Here is an 18,940-nt window from a genome sequence, read left to right as displayed (position 1 = left end):
CGAGCAATGGAGAAGCCACTTCCTGGGCCTACTTACTGTAAAACTACCATAGCACTAGAGACATGTCAGGCCCTATGTGACATTAGAGTCTAGCTTGGTAAACTACAAGTCAGAACCCACGCTGGAATGATTTTTGGTGTTTCAACATAATAGCAAGAGTAAAGTATGTTTCAGGGAGCCTGGTTCTAAGAAAGTGAAACTAAAACTAAAATGGTCGATCCTTCAGAACTTGGGTCACTCTGGAAAGGTTGGAGCTTGTGATCAGTCAATTCCACTCAGCAATGTCCTGAAGAAACCTTTTCATTTTGAGAACCTTTGTGGTTTCCAGAAGAAGCTTTCTAACACTGGAGGACAATAAGGTGCCAAGGTCCCAGGAAGAGGCACCAGCCAAAGGATCTGAACAACTGACATTCTGAACGCTGACATTAACAGAATCTAGAAGATTCCCAAGGTTTCAGAAGCTTCTAGTGTTCTCTGTCCCGGCGTCGTACGGGCACGGCAAACAACGGCAGTGCCCTGGAAGTCGTTGACGACTCAGGGTCAACAGGAGAGGTTGTCACCAGGGGGGCAGCCTTGTTACTGCGGTCCACAACCCCTAGGTCTTGGCACACCTCGTACGAACACTTCCTCTTCTGGAGCGCCTCGGCGCGGACCGCCAGGGAGTGAGCGCACACCGTCAGGAGCACAATGAGCGTGCCCAGGAGGAGGGAGACCATTGGCCAGAGGACACAGTGCAGGAGGACGCTGGCGTCATGGGAACTACGCCACAGGACATCATCTGGTCTGAAACACAGATCCAGATATTAATAATAGATCAATATGACATCTGGTCTGAAACATAGATCAATATATTACAGTTTTTCTCAATTGCTTTGGTGCATTTCTCTGATCAGAATTAAAGTTCTCATAACTGTTAGTTCAACCTCCACAACATTTTGTCATTTGTGCACATCATAGTAGCAGTTTCTCATTCCTCCGAACAAATTGCAAATGCTTTTGGACACGCATCAATTGCTTTCATACAATTCTCTGCTGTTTTATAACATTATCATTTGCTTATGTCATGTCAGTCAAAATGAACTATACTTATGACTGCTGAATAGTCATTCTCTATAAAACTAATAGTCCTCATTTCATTGTTTGAGTCATTACAGTACATACAAAAATGTTGAACTAGTTGTCAAAATCTGTCAATTGTGGACCATGTTGTCAATCATGGCCTCACAATGGCTGAGGCTGGTCAAAGGGTGCAGCCAAATGTTGAGAGAACCACTGTAAATTAAATTACAGTTTTTCTCAATTGCTTTGGTGCATTTCTCTGATCAGAATTAAAGTTCTCATAACTGTTAGTTCAACCTCCACAACATTTTGTCATTTGTGCACATCATAGTAGCAGTTTCTCATTCCTCCGAACAAATTGCAAATGCTTTTGGACACGCATCAATTGCTTTCATACAATTCTCTGCTGTTTTATAACATTATCATTTGCTTATGTCATGTCAGTAAAGATTAACTACACTTATGACTGCTGAATAGTCATTCCCTATAAAACTAATAGTCCTCATTTCATTGCTTGAGTCATTACATACAAAAATGTTGAACTAGTTGTCAAAATCTGTCAATCACGGCCTCACAATGGCTGAGACTGGTCAAAGGGTGCAGCCAAATGTTGAGAGAACCACTGTAAATAAAATGACTGTATTCAAACATTTCATCGGAAGAGCAGGTGTGTATACTGGACAGTAATTCAGCACTAAACAATCTGCACTGCACTACTGCCATTGTGTCATACATGAAGCTTGCAGTGGGACAAGAACTTGTCACTTTTTACATTTAGACAGCTTTACTGCAGCACAGATTTACTGTATTGTAGTGTAAAGTAGTGTTACAGTAAAGATTTGCCATATTTACAGTATGGTACTGTACTGCGGCATTTTACAAGTGGGAAGCACTGTTATTGTACACTACAGTAATATGGGTTACTGTAAAGCAGTATATCTCATGTTTGCTGTACATTACTGTAATTTTACTCTGCACCACATAGGATTGCAAGACAACCTCGCAGAGGTGGAAGAGGGCCCCTTTTTACTCCGCAACAAGAGGAAGCCATTTGTGCATAAGGTTGAGATCGATACAAAGCGCTGTTAGAGGATGACAATATCTTTGGGAATATTTCATCTGTTTCAATCGCTACAAGTGCTCAGGGGAAATTAAATGCGCATGAAACAATTGTAGTACAATGTGCCATTTGACCGGAACAGCGACAGAGTGAAGGAGATCCGTCGCCAGTATGTATAGAACACATTTATGTGTTCTATGCATACACTAATGTTCAGTGCTGTAAACTGGTTACTTTGTGTAGTGCCATGCAGTACACTTACATGACAGTTCATAGTGTATAATATGTTGTCCAAAATGCATTATGTTACACAGGAAAAGTTTTTATAGTTTTTCTCTCTCTCTTTTCTGGGATAAAGCGTGTGCCAGGGAACCGCTGCACACATTCATATACGTTGATGAGGCGGGTTTCAATCTGGCAAAAGGTAGAAGGCGTGGAAGAAATCACATTGGACAAAGAGAAACCAGACCAACAAGGAGGGAATATTACAATGTGTACAGTAATGTGTAACTTAACTGTAGATTTCAAATGGCTGTGCAAATAGTGTATAGTGCTGTCTTGAGCATTTTCAGGTAGATCTGACTTTTTTGCATTGGAAAACACTTACAGAGTGATCTGTCATAATGAAAACATGACAAAGCCATTTGACTATGTTGTTCATAAACAATGGTGTCAGGACTTTTCATTTTGATGACCCTGACACTTTCATTGACAAGAATACTTGCTTTTGAGGAAGGAACTATCCATTTTGAGCAAGTGACATGCTTTTGCAGGTTATCAACTAGGTTTTGCAGTTTGTACTAATTGTTTTGAGAAATGCACTAACTGTTGTGCAAATGTTAAAGGTGATGTGAGAAATGCACCAAAGCGACTGAGAAAAACTGTAATAATAATAGATCAATATACCATCTGGTCTGAAACATAGATCCATTTATTTTTAATAGATCCATATATTATTAATAATAATATAACAATATAACATCTGGTCTGAAACATAGATCCATATATTAATAATATATCAATATATTAATAACAATAGATCAATATGTTAACAATAATAAATCAATATAATGACAATAATAAATCAATACAAAATGTCAGATAGATAGATAGATAGATAGATAGATAGATAGATAGATAGATAGATAGATAGATAGATAGATAGATAGATAGATAGATAGATAGATAGATAGATAGATAGATAGATAGATAGATAGATAGATAGATAGATAGATAGATAGATAGATAGATAGATAGATAGATAGATAGATAGATAGATAGATAGATAGATAGATAGATAGATAGATAGATAGATAGACAATAAATAGACAATAATAAAAAGAGTAAAATAAAATAGTGCAATAGTGCAGTACAATAAAATTGTAGAATAATAGAATAGATAGTACAATTATGCAATAGAATGTACAGAGTAAAATAGTGCTACAGTACAATCAACAGCAGAGTGTATTAGAAGGCTATGGTGAAGAGGTACGTTTTTAGCTTATTTTTGAAAATATTAAGGGATATAGCTTCCCTAATGTCCATAGGTAGTGTGTTCCATAACTTTGGTGCATAGTTTGCAAAGGCTGCATCCCCGATTTTCCTTAGACTGTGGCTTGGAACCTTCAATAGACCAGTAGTAGATGATCGCAATATTTTAGAAGGCACATAGTTGACTAGAGAATTTGCAATGTAGCTTGGTCCTGTTCCATTTAGTGCTTTGTATATAAGGAGGAGGACCTTGAAATCAATTCTAAATGTTACCGGAAGCCAGTTTAGGTTAGCTAATACTGGACTGATGTGGTCTCTCCTCTTGGTTCTAGTTAGTAGCCTAGCTAGATAGCTAGATAATGCTGTCTAGAATTAAAGGAGGTGTGGTTTGTAAAGGGTTAACATTTTCAGAAGCTTGTTCTGACGTGTGTAAATTAAAGTTATTCTAGATATTCTTTTATTTATTAATTAATTTATTCGTAATGACATTTTTGCATGGCACCATGAACGGTATGACAAGAACTGTTCAAATCTGAGTTTGAACCTGTGAATACATAACATCTTTAGTGTGCTGAGCTAATCAGCCACAATGAGCACAAATAGACTTACAGCCTCCAGAAGTGTATTCCCCTCTAGGTCTAGACCTCAGCAGCATGTGAGAAAACGTTGGAGACAAGAAGAGAAGGTTTTTCTGAAAAAAGTTGTGTGTGGTAGTGTTGCTGAGGTCCAAACTTAGAGAGAAATGCACTTTTGGAAGCTGTAACACATTCCTGGAGTGAGAGAATTGTGGTGTAAAATTGTAAAATTCCAAGATTTATTTTTGATAAAAATACTTATTTTGGAGTGCGGCTGGGTAGCGCAGTGGATTAAGCACTCGCCTACCACTGCAGATACTCTGGGATCGAATCCAGCTGTCAGCGGTACCTCCGGCTTGGTCAGTCGTCCCTACTAACACAATCTTACTAACGCAGTGTTAGCGGGTGGGAAGCCGGTGGGGTATGTGTCCTGGTTGTTGTAAAATGCGACTCCTACTGGTCAGTCGGGGCGCCTGTTCAGCAGGGAGGGGATCTGGGGGAAATAGCGTGAACCTCTGGACGCGTTACGTTCCCCCAGTGAAACTCCTCGCTGCATGTGAAAAGAAGTGGCTGGCGACTCCACATGTATCGGAGGAGGCATGTGGTAGTTCTACACCCTCCCCAGGCCGACAGTGGGGCAATACGCGCAACGACCAGGAAGGGAATTGGTATAACGACAAAATTGGGAGAGGGGAAAGAGAGAGAGAGAGAGAGAGAGAGAGAGAGAGAGAGAGAGAGAGAGAGAGAGAGAGAGAGAGAGAGACAGGGAAGAAAAAAGGCTCAGCTCCTCCGATGCTGCAGTGGATGTCATGCAAGTGAAATGTGCACTGTCGAGTCTTGGCTTTAGGCACTAGTTAGATGACATGTTGCTCATGTTATGACTTGAATGTCTGCCATTTCCACTGCACAGATGGCACATAAGTAACGATACATTGCGTCGGTCGTGAATATGCAAATAGCCATTGACAATGTCGACTCAATGTCGCAGCCCTAGACATAGCTGAGCGATTCCAACGAACATCAACCCTGATTGGCTTAACCTCAGACTAGCTTCATAATAGCATAGACACAGTGGGCTTAACCCTTTCACTGTTGCACTACCAAACGGTTAACCCTTTCACTGCCACACAACAGCAGGTTAACCCTTTCACTGCCACACTACAGAAGGTTAACCCTTTACTATCATAGTAAAGGGTTAACCTTCTGTAGTGTGGCAGTGAAAGGGTTAACCTCAGACTGGCTTCATAATAGCATAGACACAGTGGGCTTAACCTCAGACTGACTGCATCCCTCACCTTGTGAGATTGAGGTCATGGGTCGTCTTTGTCATAGGGCAAACGTAAATCAAAAGACCAATCAGACACTGCCGGGTGTCTCATCCAGAACGCTGGTTGCCGGGACAACAGCATTCTGTCATCACTTAGACTTCACACCTCTCCATCACACCCCGGAATAGACTATATAGAATGGTGTGTGTGTGTGTGTGTGTGTGTGTGTGTGTGTGTGTGTGTGTGTGTGTGTGTGTGTGTGTGTGTGTGTGTGTGTGTGTGTGTGTGTGTGTGTGTGTGTGTGTGTGTGTGTGTGTGTGTGTGTGTGTGTGTGTGTGTGTGTGTGTGTGTGTGTGTGTGTGTGTGTGTGTGTGTGTGTGTGTGTGTGTGTGTGTGTGTGTGCGTGCGTGCGTGTGTGTGTGTGCGTGGATCAATCAAGAAAAAAAGGGAGAACGAGAGTGACGAAAAAAGTGTGAGAGAAGGAGAGAGAGAAAGTAGGCGAGAGAGAGGGAGAGTGTGTAAAAGTGACAGAAAGAAAGGACAGAGAGAGACAGACAGAGAGAGAGAGAGAGATAGAGAGAGAGTGACATAGAGAGTGACATAGAGAGAAAGAGAGAGAGAAAGAGAGAGAAATAGAGAGACATGGAGAGAGAAAGGGGGAAATAGAGAGAGAGAGACAGTATAACATAACACAATACAGTACATATCACCTTCAAATACAGGTTGCTGCAGCATGTGTGTGTGTGTGTGTGTGTGTGTGTGTGTGTGTGTGTGTGTGTGTGTGTGTGTGTGTGTGTGTGTGTGTGTGTGTGTGTGTGTGTTGTGTGTGTGTACCGTCTCTGCTGGTTAAAGTAGCATGTGAATGGCTGAGCGCTTCCCTCTTGGCTCCAGTAGTTGTCCCACATCAAGACACTGTCTCTGTTCTTCTGGTTGTCTCTCTCACAGGGAGGAACATAGGAGCACTGAAACACACAACACAACACATTAATACACATATTCCTGACCAGTACACATATAATACACACATTATCACTACCAGCTATTTTGTACTAGTCAGTAATACACATATTACTGACCAGTACACATATAATACACACATTATCACTACCAGCTAGTTTGTATTGATTGATTGATTGATTGATTTTTATTTGGAAATTACAAACACATCATAAAAACTAATTATCATGACCAATTTGTATTCCTGAGGATATCACCTAAAAGCATTAATTAAAAACACTTATTTCCAAGGTGGTCCTCGATGGAAGACATAAAAACACAGCACCTATAGCCTACGATGAACTAGAGTTTCAGTACCCCCCGTGTCTACTCTAGCCCTGGAATCTGATGTTCTGCCCTGTGGCTGCTGAGCCATTTGCTCTTCCCATAATTTAGCCTTTACCTTTGTTTTAAAAATGCTTTTGGTTGGCGCCCCAGTGGCAAACCACATAGCGCGCTCAGCCGCGACACGGCTGACCCGGGTTCGACTCCCGAACCCGTCGTTATTTGCCGAATGTCTTCCCCCCACTCTGTCTCCCATTCCTCCTCTGTCTCTCTCTACTGGACTGCCCAGTAGCAATAAAGCGATAAAAACGCCAAAAAAATATATAAAAAAAAAAAATATAAAAAAAAAAAAATGCTTTTGGTTTGACTTTGCTTGGTAGGCAGAGGTCGTTTATTCCAGAGTACTACACATGTGAAAAAAAAAAAAAGGAGCTTCTCTGTAACGGTTCAGTGTTCCCTGGCCAGACTCTGCCTGCTGCTCCCCCCTCCCCTCCTGTCCATCCAAGGACTCATGAACAGCCCCCTCCCTCTCACAGACTGCTACCTCCCCCTGCTGGTAATTCATCTTCACTACCCCTTATCTTCCTCATGCATACCCTCCTGGTGCACTGGTGGCTCTTTAATGTTTACATGTCTCTCTGTGCCCTTCCCCTGTTACTTTGTCTCTTGCCCTTCTTGTTCCCCTGTTAAAGTTTGTTAGTCCCTTGTGGTGTTGTATGGTTGTTGTTATGTTTCTCTGTTTAGTGTTTCAGTCTTTTCTTGTGTGTGTTTCCTTCTGGTTGTTCTCCCTCCCCATGTGTGTCTCGTTTGCTGATTGCCCTGCTGTGTCTCATGTTGTTAATTAGTCTGTCTATATATGCTGTGTGTTTCCTGTACTCCTTGTCGGTTCATTGTTTGGTGTCCACGCCTGTTTGATGTTTGCTGTTCCACGTCCTTGTTCATGTTCTGTCTCCTGTGCGTCTTATAGTAAGTTTCCTTGTGTTAGTCTGTTTTCCACCTTTTGTTTTCGTGTTCAGTCCGTCTTGTTTGTTAGTGTTTTACTTGTAGTTAGGTGTATTTTTCCCCCTACCAGCTCTGCTGTGGTTTTTGTACGTGCTCTCATTGTGAGCTATTCCTTGTTTTGTTTGCTGCTGCCCTTTGAAGTAAAGATTTTTTTTTACTACACTTCACCCCTGGCTCCACGTCTCATCTGCCTATTGCCTTTTTCTCCTCGCCCTGTTCTGCGCTTGGGTCCTCCACCAACACTATCCCTAACATTCTTGCTATCTTACTTAACTTAACTTTAGGAACACTGCAAGACATAATTCTAGCTCTGGTGTTATGATTGTGTAGCTCTCATACCATAACCACATGACCTGTCATTAACAATGTTATACATGTGGTTTAGCTTAAGTTGTTTTACTCTTTTATCTACTGGTAATAGTCCTACTTCTTTTCTTTCTATCGGTCCTATGTGTGTCCTGAGAGGGGCGTTTAGCATGTATCTACACTAGGGGTGTAACGGTACACAAAAACCACGGTACGGTACGTTACACTGGCACTGTCTTTGATCAATCTAGCTGGCATTTCATCTAGACCTGTTGCTTTAGCTGTATTCATCTTGTTGAGAATATCAATAACAACAGTTTCCATAGCTTCGGCTACACACACGCACGCACGCACGCACGCACGCACACACACACACACACACACACACACACACACACACACACACACACAGACACAGACACAGACACAGACACAGACACAGACACAGACACAGACACAGACACAGACACAGACACTGACACACACACACACACAACTATTAGTTCTGGTTGAGGAACCCAGACTTGGGGATCAATCACTTTCTGACAGGATGACAGCACAGACAATCTCACCCCTGATTGGGTCACTCAAGGAGAGGAGGCCTTTGATTGGTCTGTAATGAGGAAATAACCTTTGTCCAATCAGGAAGTGTGGGTGCAACAGAGTGTGAATGAGCTGCTAACAGCCGATTACAGACTGAAGAGGGGTCCAGCAAAAGTAAGAAAAGGGACGTTTCTGTCCCACCTAGGAGGGCAAACCAGGAGAGGACAGTGATGAGGATGTATTTACAGTACGTAAAACGTACAGTACGTAAAATATGCCCCATAGATTTTTAGATCCAGATTCAGCCACTGTCTGTTCAGCTCACAAACTAACCAGTCCAGCCACTGTCTGTTCAGCTCACAAACTAACCAGTCCAGCCACTGTCTGTTCAGCTCACAAACTAACCAGTCCAGCCACTGTCTGTTCAGCTCACAAACTAACCAGTCCAGCCACTGTCTGTTCAGCTCACAAACTAACCAGTCCAGACACTGTCTGTTCAGCTCACAAACTAACCAGTCCAGCCACTGTCTGTTCAGCTCACAAACTAACCAGTCCAGCCACTGTCTGTTCAGCTCACAAACTAACCAGTCCAGCCACTGTCTGTTCAGCTCACAAACTAACCAGTCCAGCCACTGTCTGTTCAGCTCACAAACTAACCAGTCCAGCCAGCTCACAAACTAAAGAAAGAGAAAGAAAGAAAGAAAGAAAGAAAGAAAGAAAGAAAGAAAGAAAGAAAGAAAGAAAGAAAGAAAGAAAGAAAGAAAGAAAGAAAGAAAGAAAGAAAGAAAGAAAGAAAGAAAGATATGAACTGAACAGAGCCGATATAATTTAAACATCAAATAAATGAAATAGAACATATGTAATGCACACGCACACATGGGTAGGTAGAACACACATATATATAGCACACATAGGTAATGCACACACATAAGAGCCACATTTATTTTTAGTTAAATTTTTATTGTTTTACTTTCTTGTTTGCCTGTCTTGTACTGTTATTATTGTTGTCGTCGCTGTTGTTATTGTTACTATTATTATTATTGTCAATGTTATTGTATTGTGATGTCTTGTTCTATGTATGAAAAATGGAAAATAAAAACATTTAAAAAAAGAATAAAAAAAAATGAAATAGAACAAACTTGTTGCCTGGAGACCAGAGTAACCATGGTAGCCGTTGGGTTCTAGGATGCTGATTGGACACCCATGTCGACCCACAGACCTGTTGACTTCATGAGAATAGAATAGTTGAGCCATTTTCTACTTTACTGACCACAGAATCTCTGGTCTCATCGTTAATTCTCCTATGTACAGGTATACTACATTGTATAGAAAATGCAATTTGGCTTAACATACTCAGTTTGTTTTGTTATAAGTTATGTCCCTCTGTAAATCTAGTCTGTATCTTTCTCTCATCCTTCAATCTTATCTAAAACGTTATGTTCTGTATATCTGTCTCACAGTCTCTCTACTTCTCTCTAACCCGCCCCCCCCCCCCGTTTCTCTCTCCCTCCCTACCCACTCTCTCTCACACACAGAAACACATTCGATTGCAATCAAATATCAAGAGAGAGAGAGAGAGAGAGAGAGAGAGAGAGAGAGAGAGAGAGAGAGAGAGAGAGAGAGAGAGAGAGAGAGAGAGAGAGAGAGAGAGAGAGACTGGCTAATTTCCTGGTTCATAACTTAATTATGTTGTAAACGCAAATGTCAAATCCTGCAGTTATCCTGAAGGCTTTCACAATGATTTAATACCACAGACACACACACACAGACCCCTCCCCCTAAATACGCACACACACACACACACACAATTGATTTATAAATTATATTTGTTCTACCAATTAACCGCCTCGTTACTCAGTAAAAGGTTGTTAACGTCTACACATGAATGCTATTTTACACAACATCGGTGGAGCTTGAAAAAGAGCAGCGTCTCCTTCCTGGTGGTTTGTGAAGTCAAACTGAAAAGGTCAAAGGTCATCAACATCCTCACACAGACGACTGACTCATTACCCAGAAACCCCCGGGGGAGTGATAACCGACTCCCCACTTCTCCCTCCATAACGGTGGTTATCCGATAACCCTAGTTATATGATATTGGCGTAGCTTTCTGCTTCAGCCTATGGGACGTTCTCAGCGCCTGTTGCACGTCAACTGAAACTTCTCACATGCACCTTTCATCTGCCCGACCACGCCCACCTCTGGCCAGTACTTAGCACAGGTGTGGTGATCAACTCCCCCTTCCGAGTCTGAATTTCAACGAAACACAGCCAAGGGTCCTCAGGGCTTATCTTTTGCTTGTAAAAGCAGAAAGCTACGCCAATATCATATAACTAGGGTTATCGGATAACCACCGTTATATTTCTATTGGCTATCGCTTTCTGCTTCAGCCTATGGGACAACGGTGAAGCAGGACGCGTAGCCCTGACAGATGCACCCCCTGAGGTCCCCTTCCCGACCTATCAGAAAAACATGGGGTGGGGTCTCCTAACGAGGTGCGGGGGGTAGGACTCCGACCATGCGTAGTCGGGTGCAGTTACCCCAAAAACGCACAAGGTGAGTAGATCATGCGGAAAACCGCTGCCTACCTCACCATGCACCCCGCCAGCCGCCCGGCTGCGGGATGCAGGAGGGGTTCCAGCTCCAAGGGCCGCACCTCTTCTTTACAGAGGTGGGGCCCCCGGCCACCGCCGCGAGACAGGACCCCCCCAAAGGTTCCAATGAGGACCAAGGTCCTCTCCCGGATATATATATATTTTTTATATATATTTTATTGGTGAAACATAGGTGGTACAGAGAAGCAAAAGTTAGTTATCAATGTATAACATATCACCATGTTTCTTTTTTTGCTTTTATGGGACATGACGAGACACGGACAGGAGTCACAGGACTGAAATTAAACAGGGACGACAAAAAACAATAAGGACAAGAACTAAACAAAGTCGAAAACAGGCAAAAAGAAAGCAAAAAAAAGCAAAATTAAATAAAAATAAAATAAAAATAATAATGATAATAAGTTAAATTAAAAATAAAAATAATAATGGTGATGATAATAATAAATAACCAGGATAGAATATACAGTGGGCGGAGTTTACAACAGGGTATCTAAGGTGCTCGCCTCAGAGAAGAAGTATTTCTTTAGAATCAGTATTTCTATTTCTTTAGGATCAGTCAGGGTCCAGGGATGTGAGAGTGTTTGTGAATGTGATTAGAGGTTGCCATCTGTCATAAAAATTAGCAATTGAGCCTCTTAGAGAGTACTTTACCTTTTCCGATGAAAGATATGACATCAAGTCCTTGAGCCAGGAGGAGGTGGACTTGATGAGGAATAACAACAACTGCCTCAAGAGTCGTCAATAACGAACAACAAAGAGGCCTCTCCCGGATTTATGACAGCGTCCTATCCCCCCTCCCCAGGGCCACTGCGCTACTTATCGAGCCGAGCGCCGAGAGAGGGAGTGTGCACGTACAGGCGACCAGCAAAGCGGAGCATGACTGACACCTGGTGGACACTAGGTTAAGACTGACCCCGCCCGGCGCGGCCAGGATGAGTCCTGCGTCCCCTAACATAGCTGCCCCTCCGTAAAACCAGACAGGGGGCGTACGTTTGGCCGTAAGTCACAGAGGCGCTCCTTCCCATCTGTACACATAGAAAACGCTGTTTCTATGCTGTTCCGACAGATCCGGGGGCGTGCCCGTTTCCTAACGGCAGTGTTGCAAAACACCCGGAACCCGGAAGCACTGACCTCTAATTACCAATACGTTAGGCCGTAGGGAGGCAGAATAGGCCCACTACCTCCCCACCGTATTGGGCCGGCAACCCACGTTAGGGGGAGTCGGCGAAGTCCACCACGTGAGATGTGACATAACCCAGTGGCCGAGGTCCCACATCATTGATTGATTAACTAATTGAAAATTACTATACATTTTCCCTTTTTTAATTCAACACTTTGGAGAACGGGTACCACACCGTACGCTCAATACACGCAATCGCTAAGGGGGGTGCAGCCCAGAGAAAGACCTTTCGTCTTGTTCACCTCCGTGCCCCCCCCCCCCCCCCCCCCCCCTTTCCAACTCATAATAATGAAGACGATCAGAGATGTGGGATCACAGTCTAAAAACCTCTACTTGCCATCGAACCACTTGTGGGTCGGAGGGAAATAACGCAGCACAGTACCACTGTGCGTTCCTCTCCCCTATACTCGGATGACAAGCAGGGCCACAGTGTGGGCCGACGTCATCCCCCTTTCCTAGCAGAGGGGGCTGCCTAGCAGCCTACACCGAGGATGGAAACCTTCACCATGACTCCTCTAAAATCAAATGATCGGGAGGCATGCGTGGTATGGCTCTGCCTTGACGAAAGAGAAAAACGGTTGAATTTGTTTGTTTTTTAACCGTGTCGAGCCTGAACACCACCAGGTTCGTCACAATAGTTACGTGCATGTCCCAGGATAAACTGTAGAGTTAGGCTACTGCCATGAATGTGTATGTGGCTCTGCTGGGCCATAGGTCAGTGGTGCATTAACCCCCCCTCCCAAGATTCTGCATGATCATATGTTTTGTTTCATTGTATGGGCAGGGATTTCAATGTACTGTAGCGACCCTGGGATTTGGGTGATTGGTCAGCCAAGCTGTCACTCTGCACTCTACCAACCTGGTAGAAAAAGATATAAGAGGGTGTGGCAATGGCATTTGAGGCACGGGGAAGTTGTAGAGATGAGTGTAATGATTGCAAGCAGAGGTGATGCACCCCGTCTTGATACGGAGAACCTGTAACTGAAGTGTGCAATAAAGACCTGAGTGAGGAATAACAACAACTGCCTCAAGAGTCGTCAATAACGAACAACAAAGAGGGTTTGTTACAGTACATTAAATAAGTATGTGAAGGAAGAGCAGACCTGTTATTTAACTGTTCAGGAAGTTGTCTGAGCCCAGGTCTATCAGCAGTTAACAAAGGAATCTTGTAACTGAGGGGTACAATTCCCTGACTGTATTGATAAGTATGGTATTATTAAACCACTACCGCTTGTACTTTAACTTCTGGCCATCCAGTACATGATATAGATATGATGAACACTTTCCCACCTGATGAAACGAAGTCCACACAAATGTATAAATCGAATATTTTATATAGCAAAGGGTATATACAACGTTCACTTAATGACATTTATGATTTGAAATGCACTTGTAAGGCAAATGAGTATTCGTAGGTAAATCAACATTGAATGTCCAATCTCTGGTTACGCAGGGAGCAAGTATACAACCTGGTTCTTTAGGGAACTATAGCAATGGTACTTAAATGATTATAGCTGGATACACTAAAGGGGGGGGGGGGGTCCCGCTGGTTGTAAGTCAGTAGGGGGGGGGGGGTTAGGAGAGCCGCTGGCGGTATCCCATCTGGCCGACGATTTCTTGGGAGAATTCAGAGTGCTGAACACGGTGCCCACAGAACCTCGGTCCGCAGATGAATACAGCTGGGCCCTCTGGTGGATGGTAGCTGCCGGTCCACAACGAAGAGACGTGAGGCGACCTCACTCGGGGTAGAGCGCCGTCTCACCTGGACTCCTCTCGGGGGGTAGTTCCAACACTCAGCAGTGTTGGCCGTTATCCATGGCATAATCAAAGCACCCAAAGCATGTAGATAATCCAAGCCGTGGAAGGCTCGCCGTCGTCCGGGTAAAGTAATCCAATGTACAGGTCCACTCGTCCTGGCCCAGAGCTCCTCGGATGCAAGCACCACACGTGGTCTGCCCAGCCTGGTTAAGACTCCAGATAACGTCAGGAACGATGGGGGTACTGCTCACTTTATAACTCTAACCGAACGATGCACCATACATAATAGACTATTATTAACTTAATAGAAATACGTCCCACTCGACGGTATAGTGCCAAACTATGACAATTCAACTATTAATCCACACGATGTCTCAATGCCTATTCTGAGGCCAAGTAGGCCTTACTGCACCACACGTGCGTCGTGGGTGAGGCTTCGCGTCTGTTACTAGGTTGGAGGGTAAAGGACTAATGGACTAAAAGAAAGTTCTACTTTACTTGCGCCATATATATATGCGCTGTGAACAAATAGTACCATTCGTATTTCGCCAGACGTATTCCTACGCGGAACCGGGCTTGTAACGACATGTTCGTCGGCACGATTGAACTTGAACCAAGGGGCTTGGCTGCTGGCGCCAGGTTCTCGTCCAATGGTAGAATGAAACTATTATGGGCTGTTAGTAGACTAAAGGGATATTCAGTGTATATTGTACAAGGAATATACAGGGGATATCAGCGATATACAAATACTATTAAATATATATCCATAAATAAATATATATATTCAGTTTAATCTGATCCTTCACAACAAATCTGATATATGCGTATGTGCTCTGCTAAAGCCCTGTTCAGTTTCTTAACTTAATTTGAAGTTTGCATCATACTTTCAAGGGTCAAGGTTCAAGGTTGTCTTTATTATCCCTTTGGGGGACATTTCTTTTGCTGCCAGGGTTCACATTAAAGACGGAATATAAAAGGACATCATCGATGACAACAAACCAGCCGCTCAATAAATCACAGAGCAAGTGCAGGGAAATGGAAATTCATACCGGGTACAAAATGTGACAGTATGCAAATGTGTGTAAATATGCAAGGCTAGTGCCAGGAATGTATTTAGAGTGCTATTCTCCATTAAGTCTATCAATAGCACTGGGGTTGAAGGAGACATGGAATCCTCTGGTCCTCCAAACAGGTGCAATGAAACGACGGCCGGAGGGCAATAGCTCAAACTCCCTCTGGAGTGGATGGTGCTGGCAGGCTAATATAGCATTAGCACTAAGGACCTGCCGGTTATAAATGCTTGGCTTGGCTTGACTCCCCCATGAGATCTTGTTGTTGTTCCGATACAGCTGGTAGGGTAGACTGCAAGTGTGTCGTATAGCTTCTCCCTGGTACTATAAGAGAAAATATAACACTTTGACTTAGAGCACACCAGCATCTAAGTTAATTTACTTCTGACCATAGTCAAAGTATTTTCCTAACAACTGAAACTCAGCTGTCTAATTCCTCAGGTCTGATAACATTAGTTTAACTTTCCTCAGGTCTGATAACGTTAGCTTAGCTTTCCTCAGGCTAATGTTAGCTTAGCTTTCCTCAGGTCTGATAAGTGATAACGTTCGCTTAGCTTTCCTCAGGCCTGATAACGTTAGCTTAACTTTGAGAATTATAAATGGCTGTTGGGGCAACAAAGGGAACTGTCACATTTCAAAAGTTGGACCCCAAAACAAAGGGTGGCTGGGTAGCGCAGTGGACTAAGAACTCGCCTACCACCGCAGACACTCTGGGATCTAATCCAGCTGTCAGCGGTACCTCCGGCTTGGTCAGTCGTCCCTACTAACACAATTGGCCTTAGCGGGTGGGAAGCCGGTTGTGTCCTGGTCATTGTAAACTGCGACTCCTACTGGTTGGTCGGGGCGCCTGTTCAGCAGGGAGGGGATCTGGGGGAAATAGCGTGAACCTCTGCAAGAAAGCAGCCAGGGACGACAAGAAAGCAGCCAGGGCGCTGCCAGAGTGACACACCAAATCGACAAGCCGCAATTATCTGACACTGGAATGGAGATCAAACCAGGGTTTTATTGTCTGGGAGTTTGGATGAGATGAGTGAAAACACTCATCAACAACCATCTTGTTTAATGCTTCAGTGATGTTAACATGGGAGCCATCACCAACCTCTTGACATTCTTTATAGAGGTTGTTGCGTCTGCCTGTGAGGTGTTTTGCTAAATGTGTTGCGTTAGCACCCTTCGGTGGCATATCTTTGTAGCATTGCTTGCATATGGGCTTGTATCCTTTGCCTTTCCTTGTTCATCAAAGTATTTCCAAACAGCGGTTTTCGTTGTCAACCACAACCAGCCGCACAGGCTCTGAATTTGCCATCTGTAATGAGCTAAACACCGTAACAAGACCAGGAAATAACACCATAACAACATCCACAAATTAGTATATTCAACAGGAGCGCGTGAGACAAGTAACAAGAAGAGAAGAGAAGAGAAGAGAAGAGAAGAGAAGACAGCACTGTCTGGGAGTGACAGGAGGAGGCACTGCAGAGCTGCATGTGTCACACTCGCTGGTAAATGGTAAATGGACTGCTTTTATCAAAAGCGCTTTACAACTTATGCCTCACATTCACGCATTCACTCACACATTTACCCACCAGATGGCGGAGGTGACCATGCAAGGTGCCAACCTGCTCATCGGGAGCCGGGACACCCTGCCGGGAGGAGCCAGAATCTAACCGGGAACCTTCTGATAACCAGACAACCGCTCTACCTCCTGAGCCATTGTCACTCCTTAGTGGTTAGCTGGCTGGTTTCTGGCTGAGAGAAGAGAGAGTGAGAGGTATCGACATTGCGGACAATTGTCCTCATTCTCGAACGTGTTCGTAAGTGCCTTGGCTAGTATCTTGGTAAAAATTTCGTACCAACAGATTTACGGAAATCTTCCTCCGGATTCCTGAACGCATGAAATGGTCTTAGTAAATGGGGGGAAACATTCACAGCTGTGCTCCGCTGAATGAAATACGTCATTCATTCTTAAACTGAAATGCACGTTCTCCTTGATTGATTTTGCACACAGACACGCCCCACCAGCTCCTTATAAGGCGAGGTGTGGCATTGCCCTCCACCATGCTATTCAACAGAAGCATTCAAATGTATTGTCACCATACAGCACATGTACAATACAGCGCAAGAGCACACACACGCACGCGCACGCACGCACGCGCACGCACACACACACACACACACACACACACACACACACACACACACACACACACACACACACACACACACACACACACAACCTTAGCTCGTGCGCTGAGGTTGCCTCACCAGTCACCAACGCATTTATTTTGTTTAGCAATGGAAGGAGTATCAAACCAATAAATCATATCATAGAGAAGAAGACAGTATATGGCATATTATTATAAATACAGTATATTCCACTATACAGTAGCTATATCTGCGGTGATCGGTTTAGTTCTTATTTATTTAGTTTGCAGTGTGTAATGCTCACGATGCCTCATTGAGTCGGGACTATAAATGCAAAACGTAATTATTAATTATACAAATATTGTCGTATTAATTATAATTATCATTATATCCACGGATGTCTGTAATATCGGCAATCCCCAATGACTTGTCCCAGAGAAAGCTGTTGAAACCACGGGCGCACACTGGTCTGTCCGATTTACAACTGCCTTTTCGAGTACGTAATTCCTACGTAAATCCTACAAAGAATTTACAATACCAAGCCGTTCGAGAATGCCGAATAAGTACGTAAATCGAGTTACGAAGGGAATCCTTGCTAAGTTTTAAGTATGTCCATTCGAGAATGAGGACCAATGAGTATTGAAACCATTTCAAATATTCTGGATTTGTATGGAAATATCTATATAATATAACACTAGTTTGATCTGAATTTCGTTCAACGATACAGGCTCATGCTAGATGTACGATAATCATCGTATTTGTATGATAAAAGCAGAGAAGAAGAGAGGTAGGCTATAGAGGCTGCTAAAATGTGTTTTTTTCAGCAAAATAATCAAGTATTTGTGAACTCCCTACTCTCTCAACATAAAAAAAAAACTAAAAGCATTGTATTTGGAACAAATCATGTACTACATCATAAACCGCAGTTAAATAGAATGTTAAATAATGTAATGGTTGAGCAGGTGGAGGAAACTAAGCTCCTAGGACTAGGAGTTACTCTAGTGAACAAACTATCATGGACGAGACACATAGAATCAGTGGTGATAAGAATGGGGAGAAATATATCGGTAATAAGGAGGTGTTCAGAGTTTTTAACACCGCAACTAACCAAACAAGTAATTGAAACTCTAGTACTTTCACATCTTGACTATATTGCTCAATGATTTGGTCAGGGGCAAACAAGGGAGACTTGGGAAAGTTGCAGCTGGTTCAAAACAGAGCAGCTCGGCTTGCCCTAAGCTGTACATCACGTTGTAATTAGGGATGTCCGATATTATCGGCCGACCGATATTATCGGCCGATATCGGCAGTAAAATGTGATATCGGAAAATATCGGTATCGGTTTAAAAAAACAAAAAAACAATAACAATATTTGTTATATATATATCCAGTGAAATTATTAGTTACCTGAAATTATTCAGTTTTTTGGGGGGAGAAACCCTGCATATATCGGTATCGGTTGATATCGGTTGATATCGGTATCGGAAATTAAGAGTTGGACAATATCGGAATATCGGTATCGGTAAAAAAGCCAATATCGAGCATCGCTAGTTGTAATGTTAAAAAAATGCATGTCAAGCTCTCATGGTCGAC

General features: G+C 43.2%; 1 protein-coding gene across 1 annotated transcript in view; it reads right to left on the bottom strand.

The window, feature by feature from the left end:
* Positions 1 to 464: 464 nt before the first annotated feature.
* LOC311241357 (calcium-activated potassium channel subunit beta-4-like) overlaps positions 465 to 18,940 on the bottom strand; it is a gene marked incomplete at both ends in the record, with an annotated part of 74,309 nt that continues 55,833 nt past the window's right edge. The window contains 2 exons of the mRNA XM_084330144.1: positions 465 to 783; positions 6,288 to 6,415. Of these exons, the coding sequence (XP_084186270.1) occupies positions 465 to 783; positions 6,288 to 6,415 (447 nt within the window). The remainder of the gene's footprint in view (positions 784 to 6,287; positions 6,416 to 18,940) is intronic.

Source organism: Notolepis coatsorum, assembly GCF_963971535.1.
Source record: "Notolepis coatsorum genome assembly, chromosome: 15".
Lineage (NCBI taxonomy): Eukaryota > Metazoa > Chordata > Actinopteri > Aulopiformes > Paralepididae > Notolepis > Notolepis coatsorum.
Note: the sequence above shows the minus strand (reverse complement) of the source record. Positions and strands in the feature narration are given on the sequence as shown.